The following is a 17,753-nucleotide window of genomic DNA, read 5'->3' on the forward strand; positions in this document are numbered from 1 at the left end:
TTAAATGAGATAATGCACGTAAGGGCTATGTAATAAAGGTACCTACTACTATGATGATTAAAGAGTGAAGGGCTGGTTTAACTTTGGGCTTGTTAGAAGAGCAGAGCAAGGGGCAAGGATTTTCTGCTGAGGATTGTTTTTCAGCTTCAGGTGGCTTCTTCTGGACCCTGGAGGCAGATATGGCAGGACACTGCCAACATGCTGTGGCTCCTTTTCTTCCTCTGTAAAATAGAGAGTTCCCTTATTTATTCCACGAACTTTTACTGTGTGATACTTAAGGCATTTGAGCTGGAGGTGAGAAATGGTCCCAGCCCTGTTAGCTCCTTTACTAGCAGTGGGAGGGTGCAGGAGCAGACGGTCACATGGGAAATAGTTCATCAAAGAGGCGCGAGCCAAGTATGGTTAGAGCACAGGGGAAGGCGCCACTGTTCACAGACACGCACTGCAGCCCCCTACGCGGTCTTAGAGGGGTCAGGCTGCGTAAAGCGACTCAACATCTCTCTGTGAATGTGAGCTGTTGAGAAACCAGAACCCCATCAATGGCTGGCGCAGTAGCATCTCCCCTCACTGGTCTCCGTGTGCCCCCCACCCAGAGACTTGCAGGTCCTAAATCCAAGACAGGAGGTGTTTAGGTAAGTGAAGGTGTGAGACAGAGCGTCAGTGAGGACTGTTCCCACGGGGCTGCCTTGCCCGTGCTGCTTCCTTCATTCTGTGTCCTTCCACAGGACAGCGTGTCACCAACCCCACTCTGCAGATAAGGAAATGAAGACACAGCCAGCACCACGATACCTTGGGCAGTTTTCACTCTTCAAAAGAACTTAGACACAGGTCGATGTAATCATAGGCTCATGTCACGGAAAGGAAACTGCAATGCGGAAATTGACTATCTTGCCCCAGGTCAACCAGCCCGTGGGAAATAGAACCCTTAGTTCCAGGCTCCGGGCCGGCTCTCTCTCCACTGAGGATCCAGTGTCGGGATTTCTCGCGAACAGGCACCCTCCGACTGCATTTTGTCCACGTGAGGGGTCGAGCATGGCGCTGATGCCTTCCGCCTGTGAGTGGTGGCGCGTAGGCAGTGCCCGATGACCTCATCCGGTGCACACCCCTCCCCCTCCTCCCCCCTCCCCACCCCCGGAACCCAGATGCAGAAACATTCACAACCCAAACATGAGACGAGACTTCCTATGCCCTGCGGGTCAGTAGGAATGGTGGCGGTGTAATGAGAAGCACGTGGTCACGGGCCCCGTGAGGACTGACCCAACCTGGGGACGATTCCTTTGTGTTAAGTTAATGCACAACCTAGTAATCTTGAACCCAGAGAGTGGCCCATGGGTTGGGCTGTGAATGTTATAAAATCTCACCAAGATCTGTGTTGGTCAGGGCTCTGGAGAAACACAACCAATCTCTCTCTCCCTCTCTCCCCCCCCCCACCTCGCTCTCACACACACACACACATTTTAAGGAACTGGCTCATGCGATATGGGCACTGGCACGTCTGGAGTCTGCAGGGTGGGCTGGCAGGCTGGAGACTCGGAAGCGTTGGCATTGCAGCGGAATGCCCTCACCTTAATGGCAGATGCTTGCAAGTTGGGAATTCAATTCAGCCACTTGCAGGGTGAGACTCTGGGTTCAGTTTTCAGCTGGTTTAGCTCTGAGGCTACTGGAGATGACGATCTCTTTTGGGGCAGATGTAGAAACTTTTGGGTCATTTATGGGACCTTTGAGCTGGGAATTTGAATCCCTGAGTCATCCTCGTCTTTTCTCACTTTGTCAGTGCAATTAGGAACAACCAGCTAATCTTGTTATACTCGGTTTGACAAAAATGTTCTAAGGTGTCAAATACACAGTTACCCAGAACTTTGCCTGTTTTAAGTACCTGATGTGGTGTTTTGTGCATTTCTTTTGCCCCATCACGCCATGTACTCTCAGTGCTCTCTTAACTACTGGGAGTGGAGTCGTTAGTGCTTTAAGTCGCATCAGATTAGAGAGCCAATTTCAGAAACCCCAGAGCCAATTCAGAAAACTTTAAGAGTCTGTTCCTTTAGAACCACTCTTGATACCAAAATCTGACAGGGTTCTCCATGGACAGGTGCCGGGGTGTTGAGTTCTGGCCTGGGGTCTCTGAGAGGAGAGGGAGAGTGGTGTGTGTGTGTGTGTATTTGTGTAGTTTTTTTTTTTTCCGGCTGTGCCAAGGGGCACGCGGGATCTTAGTTCCCTGACCAGGGATTGAACCCAGCGCCCCCTGCAGTGGAAGCGCAGAGTCTTAACCACTGGACCCGCCAGGGAAGTCCCAGTGTTTGTGTAGTTTTTCACTGTGCTTTTGTGGCTGTGTTTTGAAATACATACACGCGCGCGTGCGCACACACACACACACACACACACACACACACACGATTTTCCGTTGTTTCTGCTCTGGATTTGTCCTCTTGCTTCTCGTTCATGGGAAATGAGTAACCGTCCGGATGGAAGCTGTCAAACATATCTAACCCCCAGCCTTCCTTTATTCTTCATGAATGCACTCAGTCCCGTTGTAAATAAACACCACCCCCAGCCCTGCTGTTCCCAGCCATCCTAGGGAGCCTGCCAAAGGCTGGCCTGGGATCACAGCCTTCAGTTTAGACTTTCCCCGCAGAAGGAGAGCATGAAGGTCTAACTGCCACCAAGAAAACATCAGCATTGTGTTTGGAGGAGGGCAGAAAGGCCAGTGAAGCCTGTTTGGTGGTTTATTATTATTAGTGGTAATTATTTCCGGCATGCAGTGCAGTGGTGTCTGCGGCCTGACTGAGGTCCAGAAGCCCATTCATGGCTGTCTCAGGTACAGTGTTTATAAAACGGGCGGAGGTGGAGGCCTCCTCAGGACGATGTAACTCCTGCCCTGCCTTTGGGGGTTGAAGAGAAGAAAACCCAAAAGACAGCAAGGACCTCTGAATCCCTGAACAGGGCAAAGCAGGAATGAGCTGCAAAGATGGCTTTCTCCCTGACTTACTTCACTCTGTATGACAGACTCTAGTAAGTCAGAAAGAGAAAAACAAATATCGTATATTAACGCATATATGTGGAATCTAGAAAAATGGTACAGATGAACCTATTTGCAGGGCAGGAATAGAGACGCAGACGTAGAGAATGGACATGTGGACACAAGGGGGAAGGGGAGGGTGGGAAGAATTGGGAGATTGGGATTGACATATATACACTACCATGTGTAAAACAGATAGCTAGTGGGAACCTGCTGTATAGCACAGGGAGCTCAGCTCGGTGCTCTGTGATGACCTAGATGGGTGGGATGAGGCGAGGAGTGACAGGGAGGTCCAGGAGGGAGGGGATATAGGTATACATATAGCTGAGTCACTTCGTTGTACAGCAGAGAATAACAACGTTGTGAAGCAGCTATACTCCAATTTTTAAAAAAAGAAAGATGCCTTTCTCCTTCTCTAAGTGCCCACATCTTTGCTTGACCCTGGCCCAGGAGTCCTGGCTCAGCCTTGGTCTAAGAAGGCAGGTCTGGTCAGCAATGGCCTTGAATTCTGACCCATTTCTGGGTTTTGCATAGGCTGAAGGCCGAGTTCATTCCCTTGTGGCGAGGTGTGTGGGCCGGTGCACGGAGGGGATGGGCCCTGTCTCCTCTACCAGCTCCTCCACCCCAATCTGAGTTGTATTTTGCAGAGTGAGATGCAGGCCGAGGTCAAGGGCACTCACACTTGTAGGATTCAGGACACATTCCAGGAACCAGCCCCTCCTTGTACTCAAGTTTCCAAAGGCAGGACTGAAGTGCAGATCCAGGGAGAGGATGCGGAATATTGAGTTACCGGGAAGATCAGGAAACTTCTGATGCTCGTCCAAGGATTTCCAAAGACTGGCAGCCACTCTTTTTCTCCAGGCAGTTCTGTCTCTTGATTGGTTTCATGTCGACAAAGCCAGGAAACCTTTAGGGTTGCGGGTCCTTTGTTTTCCTAGTGACTCGCCCAGACCTCACCTTCATGCTCAGTCAATAGCCAGTGGGACCTCCAGACCTGGCTGGGTTGGAAGAGTTACCCTCAGTTCAGCCAATTCTGGCCGATGCTCCAGTCGAAAACTGTGGCCCTTGGGGGAGCTGGGGCCTGCTCAGCCATTTGCATTTCATAGACATGTACCTGACAGCAGCCAAGGCCTTCTTGTTGCAGGGTTTTACTACTTTGAGATGAGCTAGAGCGGGTTTTGCAGCTGCCCAGCAGCTCCTCGACCCAATCCTGCCTGGGAGGCTTTGAGTAGGTCAGGAACGCTGGGGACCTTCCAGGTGATTCTGAGCATTGCCCTTCTCTTCCTGGGGCTTCCTTCAGAGGGAGGCTTCCCCTGGGTTCTGGAGCCCTCCCTCCTGCTCGGGGGTTGTCACTGATTTCCTCAAGTGAGCTGCCTGCCGGGCCTCTAACACTCCCTGGCGGAACAGAGCATCCTTTGTGAGATTCCTGAGGCTGGGCTCAGGGTAGGGGGCCAGCTCCCGGAGCCAGCTCTCGGGGCAGTGGCTGTCCCAGAGTGGGTGTAGTGCTGTGTTACCAAGAGATAAAGTCTTGGAAAAGGCCGCGGAGAGGAAAGGAGACACATTCCAGACTGAGGAGTGTTTGGCCTCAGAGCCCACTTGGCAGGACCACAGTTGGGGGGTAGGGGAGCCCTTGGTGGGAGCAGGTAGAAGAGGTGAATTCCCGGTGGTGGTGAGGCTGGCCTGGGGTCAAACTCCAGCTCTGATGCCTTTACTTAATAAAACATCTCACCCTTCAATCAGTTCAACACACATTTATTGAGTCACTTTCCTAAGGGTATCTCCATCAAGTGGAAAAATCAAAAATTGATTATTATTTTTGTAAAAATTGTATTGGCATGTAGTTGATTTACAGTGTTGCGTTAGTTTCAGGTATGCAGCAAAGTGATTCAGTTATGCATATACATATATTCATTCTTTTTCAGATTCTTTCCCCATAAAGGTTCCTACAGAATACTGAGTAGAGTTCCCTGTGCTGTACAGTAGGTCCTTGTTGCCTATCTATTTTATATATAGTAGTGTGTATATGTTAATCCCAAACTCCTAATTTGTCCCTCCCCTCCACATTTCCCCTTTGGTAACCATAAGTTTGTTTTTGAAATCTGTGAGTCTGTTTCTGTTTTGTAAATAAGTTCATTTGTATCATTTTTTTAAAATTAGATTCCACCTATGAGTGATACCATATGATATTTGTCTTTCTCTGTCTGAAAAATCAAAAAATTTAAAACGGAATGATTATTGGGTTATTGGAGTGGAGGACAGGGTGGAGTTTTTGGATGATGGTAGAGAAGAGACCAGTTTTGATGTGAGGCCGGCTAATGAAAGGCATGAGATGCTTCAGTGAGAAGTTTGTTTCTATCCTTGAAGTCAGAAGGTCTCCTTGGGAGGATTTTATGCAAGAGAGTGACACGGGAAGATTATGTTTTAGGAAGATCACTCTGGAAGTGCCATGGAGAATGGATGAAGAGGTGGGGAAGGAGGTGAGCTGGGGAGAAATGATGAAGTCCTGATTTTAAGGGAAGGTATGCAGAGGGGAAAGGAAAGGATATATTTAAGGCATTCGATGGATATAAATGATTCCCAATTTTCTGGCTTGGACATGAGTGGATAGAGAAGAGGATGTGATTTAAGCATCAGGAAATCAACATTCTTTCTTGACAATATACTGTATTAGGCTAGGCTTCTGCAAACTCTGAAATCTCAGTAACGTAACTGTGCAAAGTTCTTTACTTTGCACTCTTACAAAGTCTGCTGTGAATCTGGGGACCCTCAGGGATCCAGGCTGTCTCTTGGGCAGATGTGGAGGGTTGTGTACTTGCTCTCAAATGCTTCATCCCACTGATGTCACATGTTGTTTCCTGTCTCGGCTCATTAACAAGAGCTGGACACTGGGAGAAGGACTGGGAGACATTGGGAGAGCAGGGGGCGTGTTTTGGTGAGCAGTGAGGTTAAGTGTGAGGTGCCCTGGATCACCCAAAATAAGAGTCTAGATGGCTCTCGAGATTGGGTGCTTGAATGCAGTCTGAGCTGGAGATTGTGAATAGATTTGCGAATCAACAGAATAGGAGGTGGAACTGTTTGGGATCCCCTAGGGGGAGAGGGTTGAGTTAGAAGAGCAGGGGTAAGGGGGAGGGATTATTAGGAGGTTGGGATTACCATACACACACTACTGTATAGAAAATAGATACTCAACAAGGACCTACTGTACAGCTCAGGGAACTCTACTCAATACTCTTTAATAACCTGCATGGGAAAAGAATCTGGAAAAGAATCGATATATGTATAACTGAATCACTTTGCTGTACACCTGAAGCTAACACAACATTGTTAATCAACTCTACTCCCATATAAAATAAAAATTGAAGAAAAAGAAGAGCAAGGGTCACAGATGAAGTCTTAGGGAGTACTCGTTGGATCGGTGACTGGCTGGCTGGGGTATTTGACTTCGCCGAACATGAGTTTCCTCAGCTGGGAGAGCAGGTGGTCCCCTTCTTTGAAGGGGTGCTGAGAGCTCTGGGCATGCTGCCAGGCAGGCAGTGGGTCCCAGCAGTGGTGGTTTCCTCCCCCCACCTTTGCACAGCGCTCAGCTCTGCCCTCTGTTTGTCAGGGACCGTGGTGTATGGCGAGCCCATCACCGCCAGCTTGGGGACTGACGGCTCCCAGTACTGGAGCAAGAACTGGGCCAAGGCTGCTGCTTTCGTCACCTCCCCGCCCCTGAGCCCCGACCCGACCACTCCGGACTTTCTGAACTCCTTGCTGTCCTGGTGAGTGTTGGCGACTTGTTCCCACCTTCCGTTCTTGGTCTTTCCTCGGACCAAGCTGACCGGTGGGTTCCCACGTGGTGGGCAGAAGCAAACTTGCAAATAAGAGACCTCGTTCTCCAAACTCGGATTGCCGGACGGCAGCAGGGCATTGTCACCCTGACGCTATTGGGGGCAATTCTGGGTAAAAACCAGGGCCATCTTGAAAGTCAACCAAAGGGGATGAATGAGATAGCAGACGGGTTCTACTGTGGTGCAGTGTCACTCGTAAGATACCTCACAAACTAGACGTAGATACACAGCATTAGAATGAAGCTTCCGCGTCAGGCCATAGCTTCCCAAGTTTCTTGTCTCCTGAGGGGGGATGACAGTTAAGTCAAAAACTTTTCAGTGGCCTGGCCCATTAAAAAGTACGTTCAAGGATGATCTGAGGTCAAAGGTTAGAGAAAAGCCAGTGGTATGTTTTCCTTCCAGTGGAGATCTCCAGGTCACTGGCAGTGCCCACTGTACTTTCAACACTGCCCAGAAGGCCGTAGGAAAGGACAACTTCACCCTGATCCCCGAAGGCACCAATGGCACGGAGGAGCGGTTGTCCGTCATCTGGGATAAGGCTGTGGTAAGGAGCGGTGGTCTCACGCAGGGGGAGGGCTCAGCTTTCTCCTGCCTCCTCATCCGAGGTCCCTGGGTCTCATGCGGGCCTGGAAATGGCAGTTGAGAGAATTCTAGAAACTGGAACTTGTGTGATAATATTTCTTAGGTTTGGAAGTCTAAGACCACTCCTCAGAGGTCATTTCCTCCTAAGTATCCCATATGTGTTTGTCACCATTATCATCTGTGGACCAGTAGAGACTGGAAAAAACCAGTCTTTACAATATGACTCTTTTGATCAGTCCAGAAAAAGCTTCCTTAGCAACCTGGTGACTTAGTTAATCCAGTCGTGGAAATGGACTCAGTTTCTTTAAAATGATCTTTTGGACTCTGTGGGCTCAGCCCGCTTTGAACATATACTGACCTTTAAGGGATCTTTGGGTTTTTTTATTTTTAATATTTTAAAACGTAATAACAATAGGTTTTCAGTTTCTTAATGAATTTTTTCAATTATGTAAACTGTGTATCGTTATTCCAAAAAGAAAATAAAAATCACTTATGACACCCTATTTCAGATACAACTGCAATGAACGTTTTAGCAAATGTCTTTCATTTTTTGCCAGTGAGAGAGTGCACGTGTGTGTGTGTGTGTGTGTGTGTGTGTGTGTGTGTGTGTGTGAGTGTGTGACTGGCATACTATTTTGTAGCCTATCTTTTAAAAAACCTATAGCATGAAAAAGTCTCTACATCCTTAAACATACTTGAACAACTTGGTTTTTAAGAGCAGACCATTCCTATCTTAATGCTGAACTGTAATTCATTTGTAATTCTTTGGTTGGTCCCTTATGTTGTTTCTGATTTTCTTACTGGGATGAACACCCTTATAGCTACATCCTTGGACACATCTTTAATGATGCTTGTAGGAGAAATTTCTAGAAGTGGTAGTGCTGGGTCAAGGGGTGTGCATATTTTTAAGGCTTTTGATATATATTGTCAAAATTCCTTCCAAAAAGATTGCACCAATTTGTATGCTGCCAGCAGTATGTGGCATTACCCAGTTAACTTCTACCAGGTCTGAACTGGTGTTACCAGCAAAAAACCCAAAGTATCACCGATTTGATTGGTGAATTTTGTGTCTCATTGTTTTTCAATCTCTTCAATGACTGACTAAAATGTATATTTCTTTTGTATGCTTTTGGCCATTTGTATTTTTCTCTCCCTCTTACTACCTGCTCATTTCCTTTGCCCATTTTTCTGTTGCATTTAGAGCAGTTTTCCTAACTCGGAGAAATGCATTCATCTCCTCAAATTCTGCATTTAAAGGGACATGAGGCACAAGTGGTAGAGATGAGAAGGTGGGGGGAAGGACGTGGGGAGTGTGCTTGGCGCCCAGGGTTTGCTGCCGGGACGGGCGGCTGAGACTCCCTTGTTGGCTGGACTTAGAGCCAAGGTCTGTGCCTGTATCTTTGAAGAGGACATAAGCCAAATGATGTTTCCTGAAGAGGCCCTGCAGCCCCTTCAAATTTCTTTTAAAACTTTTTACTTTGAAATGATTATAGATCCAGAGGAACTTGCAGAGATAGGACAGAGAGGTCCTGTGTACCCTTCACCCAGTTTCCCCCATGGTTACATCTTACATAATTAGAGTGTGATATCCAAACCCGGAGATCGACAGTGGTGTGATGTGTGTGTATAGTTCTGTGCCATTTTGTCATATGTAGATCCATGTAACCATCACCACAATCAAGATAGAGATGTCCTCCGTCACCACAGAGACCCCTCTCCTACTGCCCCTTTATAGTCACACCCACCCCTAACCCTTGGAAGAATCTCCGTCTCACCCCTGGTCTGTCCATCTCTATAACTTGGTTATTTTGCCCATGTTATATAAATGAAATCACACAGTACGTGACCTTTGGAGGTTGTTTTTTTCACTCAGCATAATGCCTTTAGTATCCAAGTTGTTGTGTGTATCAAAAGTGTGTTCCTTTTTAATGGCTAAGTAGTATTCCACCCTTCAACTTTTTAGTCTGCTTTTGTTGTGTGTGTGCGTGTTGTGCATGTGTGTGTTGTCCTCCTCAGGTCACTGGGAAGATGGATGAGAACCAGTTTGTGGCCGTGACCAGCACCAATGCAGCCAAAGTGTTCAACCTTTACCCCCGGAAAGGCCGCATTGCTGTGGGATCCGATGCTGACCTGGTCATCTGGGACCCTGACAGCGTGAAAACCATCTCTGCCAAGACCCACAACAGTGTAAGGCCGCGTGGACCCAGTCCAAACGAACTACAGTCACAGAAAGGGGCAGAGGCAGGGAGAGTCCTCAGGATTTATGAAAAGAACTCGCTGTGATAGGAAAGAACCTCTTCCCCAGGATATGTTATAACTTGCAATTTGCTGAGAAAAAATAGCTCTTTCCTTTTCGTTAGTGAGGTCAATAAGACTGTTAATCTTATCACTTTGGAGTACGATGGCCTCTCTCTGGATAGAAGTCTCTATCTATGGACCTTCAGAGCCTCCGGCGTCCTGCCTGGACATCAGAAGCTTCTAGAAGTCAGGCAGCATTCCATTTTAATAGTTTGGTTCAGCACCTCTCATGGCGTCCCTTGGTGCAAGGGATCCAAATAAAACATTCAAATGTCCACTCCCGAGATGCCCACTGGGCACTTTTATTCTTTGAAGCAACGGTTTTCTCATGTCAGTGTTGTCGTCCGAAAGCCTAAAGGGCAGATGCTCTTATGTCCTAAAGGAATGAATTGACTTTGAAGAAACAGAAGAAATACCTTGGCAGCCATTCTGATTAGGACTTTAGGATCTGCAGTTCTGGGGTGTCTCTTGCCTTTCCGTCTAGACTGCAGAGCTTGGGGATGCCCTGTCTTGTTAATGGGACCCTGGGCAGGTGACTTCATGTCATGTCTCAGGCTCATCAGCTGAGAATGAGCCGTTTAGACGAGGCCCCTGAGTGTCCTGCGATTCTGTGAGGTCAGTGGGCATTAGGTAGAGGTGTAGATACCATTGGTTCTTCATAGGAAAAATTGTGTGTGTGTGTTTCATATTGAGAGGCCAAGGACAAAGGGAGAGCTTTGGAAGAGAAATGGGCATAGGACAGAGTGTTTTATGTCAGCACCCCATATGACTCTTGAAGTGAATTCTTAGTGAATGAAGAGGCTCTTCAAGATCAAGGTCTAAACTGAAAGCTGGCTCAATGCGGAATCTGATTCTAGATTGCCCACCACAGGTGGCCTGGGCCAGCAAGTACCAACGCCCCCTCCAAGGGCCAGCTCAGGGGTGGGCTTCTGGCATTTCTCCAGGACAGCGCTGGACTCTTGGTCAAATCCCAGTCGTCTTTCTCCTTTGGGCAGAGGGGCTTGAGCTGCCCTGGCACCCGTGGGTGCCAGGATGGTGGGTGCCTTTAGGGAAGGCTGCTCAGCTCTCAGCATTAATAGTTGACTTTTCCCTTCTTCCCCACTGGCTGGCTTAACTATGCAGCAGAGCCTTACAGCCGTACCAACTTGTGACTTAGATCATAACCTCCCGGGGCTCCAGAATTGGCTTCTTTTTTTTTTTTTTTTTTTTTTTTTTTTTTTTTTTTTTTTTAACATCTTTATTGAAGTATAATTGCCTTACAATGGTGTGTTAGCTTCTGCTTTATAACAAAGTGAATCAGTTATACATATACAATATGTTCCCATTTCTCTTCCCTCTTGCCTCTCCCTCCCTCCCACCCTCCCCATCCCATCCCTCTAGATGGTCACAAAGCACCGAGCTGATCTCCCTGTGCTATGCGGCTGCTTCCCACTAGTTATCTATTTTACATTTGGTAGTGTATATATGTCCATGACACTCTCTTACCCTGTCACATCTCACCCCACCCCCTCCCCATATCCTCAAGTCCATTCTCTAGTAGGTCTGTGTCTTTATTCCCGTCTTGCCACTAGGTTCTTCATGGCCTTTTTTTTTTTTTTTTTTTTTTTTTTTCCCCTTAGATTCCATATATATGTGTTAGCATACTGTATTTGTTTTTCTCTTTCTGACTTACTTCACTCTGTATGACAGACTCTAACTCCATCCACCTCATTACAAATACCTCCATTTCATTTCTTTTTATGGCTGAGTAATATTCCATTGTATATATGTGCCACATCTTCTTTATCCATTCATCTGTCGATGGACATTTAGATTGCTTCCATGTCCTGGCTATTGTAAATAGAGCTGCAATGAACATTTTGGTACATGACTCTTTTTGACCTATGGTTTTCTCAGGGTATATGCCCAGTAGTGGGATTGCTGGGTCGTATGGTAGTTCTATTTGTAGTTTTTTAAGGAACCTCCATACTGTTCTCCATAGTGGCTGTATCAATTTACATTCCCACCAACAGTGCAAGAGTGTTCCCTTTCCTCCACACCCTCTCCAACATTTATTGTTTCTAGATTTTTTGATGATGGCCATTCTGACCGGTGTGAGATGATATCTCATTGTAGTTTTGATTTGCATTTCTCTAATGATTAATGATGTTGAGCATTCTTTCATGTGTCTGTAGGCCATCTGTATATCTTCTTTGGAGAAATGTCTATTTAGGTCTTCGGCCCATTTTTGGATTGGGTTGTTCGTTTTTTTGTTATTGAGCTGCATGAGCTGCTCAGAATTGGCTTCTTTATGGTCAGGGGTCCTAGGGTCCTGCCTGGTGAACCTATCTCTTCATATGCATTTAGCATCACAGCTCCATTTACCCTTTCATTTGGCCTTCTCAATAAAGGGATGGTATTATTATCCCAATCGGGAAGATAAATAAACCGAGACTTAGAGAGCTTAAGTGACCAGTCTAACATTACATAGCTATTTTGCGGTGGAGCCAGAATTAGAACCCAAAATTGTCCAGGGCTCTTCCCTGCCAGACTGTGTGTGCGGCCTCTTGGTCAGGGTTAGAGGGAGAACATGCTTCTCCTCCCTTCCAGGGTCCCCTCCCCAGAGGTGAGGGAAAGGGCAGACTGGACTCATCATGTAAACTGCAGATGACCTAGCTAGGGAGCCTGCGTTTGGAGTTCTTAACCCAGCGCAAGACAGGATGTAAAGGAGTGATGATTTGAGAAGACAGATTCTGCCCTCCGGGCATTCAGTAGCACTGCCCTGGCTTTACCTCCAGGCAACCCCGTATAGGAAATCATGACTTCCAGAAGTGCCTCTTGCCCGTCCTCACCTGTTTGAAAGAGCCCACACTAAGCATGCTTGTGCAGCTTTAATTATCTGGGAGAACGCGGGCAAGAGGCTTTCCCCGTGTAATACGGTGTTTCCTACCATGGGGCTAATTAACTTGAATTTGGAGTATTTTCGCTAACTCTTGTTGACAGCCCTGTTGCTAAGTCTCTGCTTGGATTTGCCAAGCATCCAGCCAGATGAGTCATTTTAGGAAACCTATGTGGATAGAGGTTAAAAATGTCTAGACCTGGTAAGCGACGAAGTCTCAGTGCCTCACAGTTTGACAGAGTAGGCTCTGAATGCCCCGAGCTGTGATCTGACCATCGAACTTGTTAATTTTAAGTCACTTAGAGTCATGGGACTGGTTCCTCCATCTTTGAAAATTGGGAGGTGGCCCAAAGCTCTTCTGGGCGCTGTGATCGGTCATCTATAGGCAACTAAACTCAATAGATGCGTCTTAGGATGTCTTCGACACTAAAGGGCTTGCAATCTTGTTGGGAAAGTGCGATAAAAAACCAGACAGTCCATCAGGGATTTTCTAAATGCCTACTTAGTGCTGAGTAGTGGGCTAGATGCTTTTGTTCCTTTTATCTCTTGTGATCCTAGCATCATTCCTGTAAGTTGGGCCATGTCCCTTATAGATGAGGATGCTGGATCTCAGATCAGTGCAAGGGATTTGTCCAAAGTCACTCAGCTGACAAATAGCAGACCTGGGATGTGGACCCCAGGCCGATGGCACCATGGCCAAAGTTGTCTCCATGACTCCAGGAGGTCACAAGAGGAGCTTGTATAGACAGCCGTGCAGGAACATGGAAGAGATGGGGCTCGATGCAGCCCTTAAAGGATGACCCTTTCAAAGGTCATTTCGGAGCGGACAGAATTCTCTGCTGGTAATCTACACCCATAGGATGCTTCTTGTGTTGTCATTTTCACATAAGCCTTGCGCGGGAGGCAAGTGAAAAAACTGAAGGTCTGAGGCAGGATTAAATTGATCTGCCTGGAGTCACACAGCTCCTGAATTTCACCAGATCTAAGATGCCACCGATTTTAAGATATTCCATTAGTTTAGGCACTGCTGTGAAAGAAAACATACCCAGGAGGAGGAGTCTAATGCAAGACTCCTTTAAAAATACGCTGTGCTGCCGAGGGCCAGCTCGTGCTGAGTTTGGGATAATGAGATGTGGATCTGCCAGATAGAAAGGGTGGCAAAGAATATTGCCTTCCTCGACCTTGGCATTGGGTGCAGAAAGGGCAAAAACGGCTCCTCTGAGAATCTGAACTGAGTCAGGCAAGTTGGTGGTCTGAGTCTTGCATCCAGCAATGGTCCAGAAAAACCAGAGGCTGAGACTTTCTCATAAAACGGCCTCGGTGTGGTCATTCCCCAGGCCGGTGGGAAAAGCTGACCCCGATTCCCTGGAAGGACTCGGTTCAGCCTAGGCTGACACTGACTGTGCAGCTCCATGTGCTGTGAGACACATTCTCATTTCAGGTGTGAGCGTCTTAGAACCGATGAAAGGCTTTGGGGGGGACACACTTTGGTCCCGGGAATCCACATGTAGAGTCCCCTTCCCTCCCCCAGGTGCCTCTTTCCCTCATTCCTTCAGTAGCTTCCACGTTACTCCTTTGAGTCTCAGCGTAGGGCTGCCAGCCCCTTGTTGCCCTTTTCTATCAACACCACTGGTCGAATGTGAGCTGTAGAGCCAACCTGGGGCTTCTCCACATTCACCAGCCTCTGCACTAGGCGGGGGTTGTTACCCTGAATGGCACGGCAACAGACGGACTCTTTAGTGCTGATAGCCTGGTCTGAATCTCCCCAGAAGCCCAGCTGCTTTCTGTGGATGGAGCTGCCTATTAATTCTCCAGGTCCGGCCATGTGTACCTGGGAGCAGGGCGGGCGTCTGGAATCTGGGGAAGGAGCAGTGGAGGAGCTGAGGTTATACCGTCGACGGTAGTGCCCCTATTTCCTGTTGTCACAGCAACAAACTCACTCAGAGACCCCACATTGTTTCCAAGAGGGCACGTGGATACGTCCCCCTTTCACCGTGAAAAGCTTGAAACTAAAAGGATGGCCGCCTTGTTGGGAAATTAAACCTCAAAGATTTTATCAAAGGCCTGTCTCTGGAGTTACCACAGTCCTTTCATTTAGGAACTTCAGCTTGACCACATCTCTAAGAGATTGGAAATCCAGGCAAACCAGTGGGAAAACCTCCTCGTGGATGGCTCATTTCAAGATTAAATTTAGAACTTGGTCAGAGAAGGCTTCTTGGGATTTTAACCTGATTGGAGCTTGAGTTAGTGAGAACAAAGTCACCGCTAATACGAGGAATCATTTTCTTACATTCATGTGGCATTTACAAACCCTCATGCTTTTCCATACGATTTTTCTGTTCAATTACTTTTACCCCCCCAAGTTTTTTTTTTGGTGCTGAAACCCAGGAATGAACAAACCCAAATTTTTGAGAGGTAGGAAAGATTATTCCATGTTCTAGACAGAATTAAGACATAGAGATTAAGTCCTGTTGGGTGGCCAGTCAGGAGAGGGACTTCATCTCTGGGCTTTTCTTTCGTCCGAGTGATGTTGGGCCGTGGGTGCTGCCAGATTGATGAGATCTCGCCAGGATGGAGGGTGGATTCTGAAGTTTACTGTGTTCCCTTCCTCTAGTCTCTTGAATACAACATCTTCGAAGGCATGGAGTGCCGTGGCTCTCCACTGGTGGTCATCAGCCAGGGGAAGATTGTTCTGGAAGACGGCACCCTTCATGTCACCGAAGGCTCTGGGCGCTACATCCCCCGGAAGCCTTTCCCTGACTTTGTTTATAAGCGTATCAAGGCAAGGAGCAGGGTGAGTACCTCTGATCTTATGAGTGGTTTCTATCGTGGATTAAGTTCAATTCCAAAATCACTAAGCACCTTGAGTCAGACTATCGAGGTATGTATATTCATGGATATACATGAAGATTCATGGATAAGGGAAACATAGTCTTTTTATTCTTGGAGTTCAGAACGCCAGCGGAGGAGTCAGGCATGTCGGCAACCAGCCAGACTGAAGTGAGACTGCTGTGATGAGGGGTGTGTGATGAGGCTCAGGGGAGGGACCCGCTGCTGCGGAGTCTTCAGGGAAAGTGTCATGGGGAGAGGGCATTTTGAGTTGGATCTTGAAGGTTAAGTAGAAGTTGGATAAGTCAAAGAAGGGAGACAAGGGAATTCAGTAGAGAGAATGTTACAAGCATGGAAAATGTAGAGAGTATTCAGGACGTGGTGAACAATCTCCAGCACTGGTGCTTGGGGACTGAGGCAGGGAATGGGTAGGGATGTAAAGGAATTAAAGGGACAGTAAGGTTGGAAAGTATGGGGCCAGATCTTGAACGTGAGACCAGATCCTCTTCACAGCATGTTTGGGAATTCCTGCAGGGTTTAAGGTGAAGTGTCTTGGGAGAAAATAGGAAGACCTGTTTATCAGTTTTTATGTGACCCATGTTGGGGTAGCTTTGCCCTGGAGCCAGGGGCCCTGCCTCATGCTGACATCCGTCCCTGCTGTACCCGACCATAGAAAGCCCTCCATCCCCAAATGTCACAGGCCCATCCTGGCACCTGTTCCTTCCCCATCAGGAGGGTTGCCAAGGAGGCGTCCTCTGTGAATGTGGCCTGAGTCGAGGGGCTCTTGTGTTTTTGCAGCTGGCAGAGCTGAGAGGGGTTCCTCGTGGCCTGTATGATGGACCTGTGTGTGAGGTGTCTGTGACACCCAAGACAGTCACTCCAGCCTCCTCGGCTAAGACGTCTCCGGCCAAGCAGCAGGCCCCACCTGTCCGGAACCTGCATCAGTCTGGATTCAGCTTGTCTGGTATGGTTATGGTTTGGTCAGGGCCCAGTTCTGCAGGGCTGTGCTCCGCGTTGCTGGTGGGTCTGGCATCACTTTTGAGAAGGAGAAGAAGTGGAGGTGAATGATAGACCTATTCTTCCCAAAGATGTAACTCACTAGAGATGTAATTCATAGCAGATGATGGGTTGGATTTCAGAATCTTGACACGAGTCTATATCACATATAATGTCATGATGTGTACACTATGTGTCACACCCAGGATATTAGAGGACATTTTTTCAGTGCATCATGTCCATTGTGAAAAAGGATATTGTGGTGTTTTAGGACTCTCTTCTCCCCCACGTATGCAATATACTATAGTGGTTCAGCTTGTGGAATCTAGAGTTTCAACAGCTTAACTTCGTAGCCCAGATTCGAACTGTGCCTCCGTCTCCTCATCTATAGGATGGGTATAATGGTAGTAGTTACCTCATGGGGTTGTTCTGAGGATTAAATGACTTAATATACATGTAAAATGCTTAGAATCAAGCCATTTGATAATTGTTAGCTATTTGCCTGGATAAACTATGTGATGTCAGGGGAGGTGAGAGGAAAGAGTCCAGATTTTAGAGCTTCCCTACTTGAACTTCAGTACTTCATTTTGCCTATGATTAGAAACCTACTTTTCTAGTTCCTTGAGTCACAGATATGTATCTAAATTTTTATGGAGGGTTAAAGAAACAGTAAAGCAGATACATATTTTTTTTCTTGTCAGATATACTGGTTTTTAGAAAGTTGCCATATACAGATTACCCATTTTCAAAAAGTTTAAAAATAATGAAAATTAGTTTTTCCGTAAAGTAACATGGGCGTGATACAGTCTGTGCTGTCTTTCACCAGGCCATTGAAATATAAAGACCATCATGACGCCTGTCTTTTTTTAAAAAATTTTATTGAAGTATAGTTGATTTACAATGTTCAGCTTAATTTCTGCTGTACAGCAAAGTGACTCAGTTATACATATATATTCTTTTTCATATTCTTTTCCATTATGGTTTATCACAGGATGTTGAATATAGTTCCCTGTGCAGTATCTACAAAACAAAAACAGACTCACAGACATAGAGAACAGACTTGTGGTTGCCAAGGCGGGCGGTGAGGGAGGGAAGGGTTGGGAGTTTGGGGTTAGCAGGTGCAAACTATCATATATAGGATGGATAAACAACAAGGTCCTACTGTAGAGTACAAGGAACTATGTTCTATATTCAATATCATGACTCCTATCTTTGATTACACAGAGGATGGATAGTGTTAGCGGAACAGAATGCACCTCTGGAAAAGCCACACTCGATTTGATCACTGAGAATAGGGACAGGATGTAGTCTGAGTTGCTCAAAA

At 46.9% G+C, this 17,753-nt stretch overlaps 1 protein-coding gene and 1 long non-coding RNA gene across 3 annotated transcripts in view; one reads left to right on the top strand and one right to left on the bottom strand.

The window, feature by feature from the left end:
• LOC309664125 overlaps window positions 1–17,753 on the bottom strand; it is a 764,383-nt gene that overhangs the window by 320,861 nt on the left and 425,769 nt on the right. The window lies entirely within an intron of this gene.
• DPYSL2 (dihydropyrimidinase like 2) overlaps window positions 1–17,753 on the top strand; it is a 115,685-nt gene that overhangs the window by 94,759 nt on the left and 3,173 nt on the right. For both annotated transcript variants that reach the window (XM_082468894.1, XM_082468895.1), the window contains exons 9-13: window positions 6,621–6,777; window positions 7,249–7,390; window positions 9,445–9,615; window positions 15,219–15,398; window positions 16,232–16,397. In XM_082468894.1, coding sequence (XP_082325020.1) covers window positions 6,621–6,777; window positions 7,249–7,390; window positions 9,445–9,615; window positions 15,219–15,398; window positions 16,232–16,397 — 816 coding nt within the window. The remainder of the gene's footprint in view (window positions 1–6,620; window positions 6,778–7,248; window positions 7,391–9,444; window positions 9,616–15,218; window positions 15,399–16,231; window positions 16,398–17,753) is intronic.

This window comes from Balaenoptera physalus, assembly GCF_965194825.1.
Source record: "Balaenoptera physalus genome assembly, chromosome: 7".
Taxonomy (NCBI): Eukaryota; Metazoa; Chordata; class Mammalia; order Artiodactyla; family Balaenopteridae; genus Balaenoptera; species Balaenoptera physalus.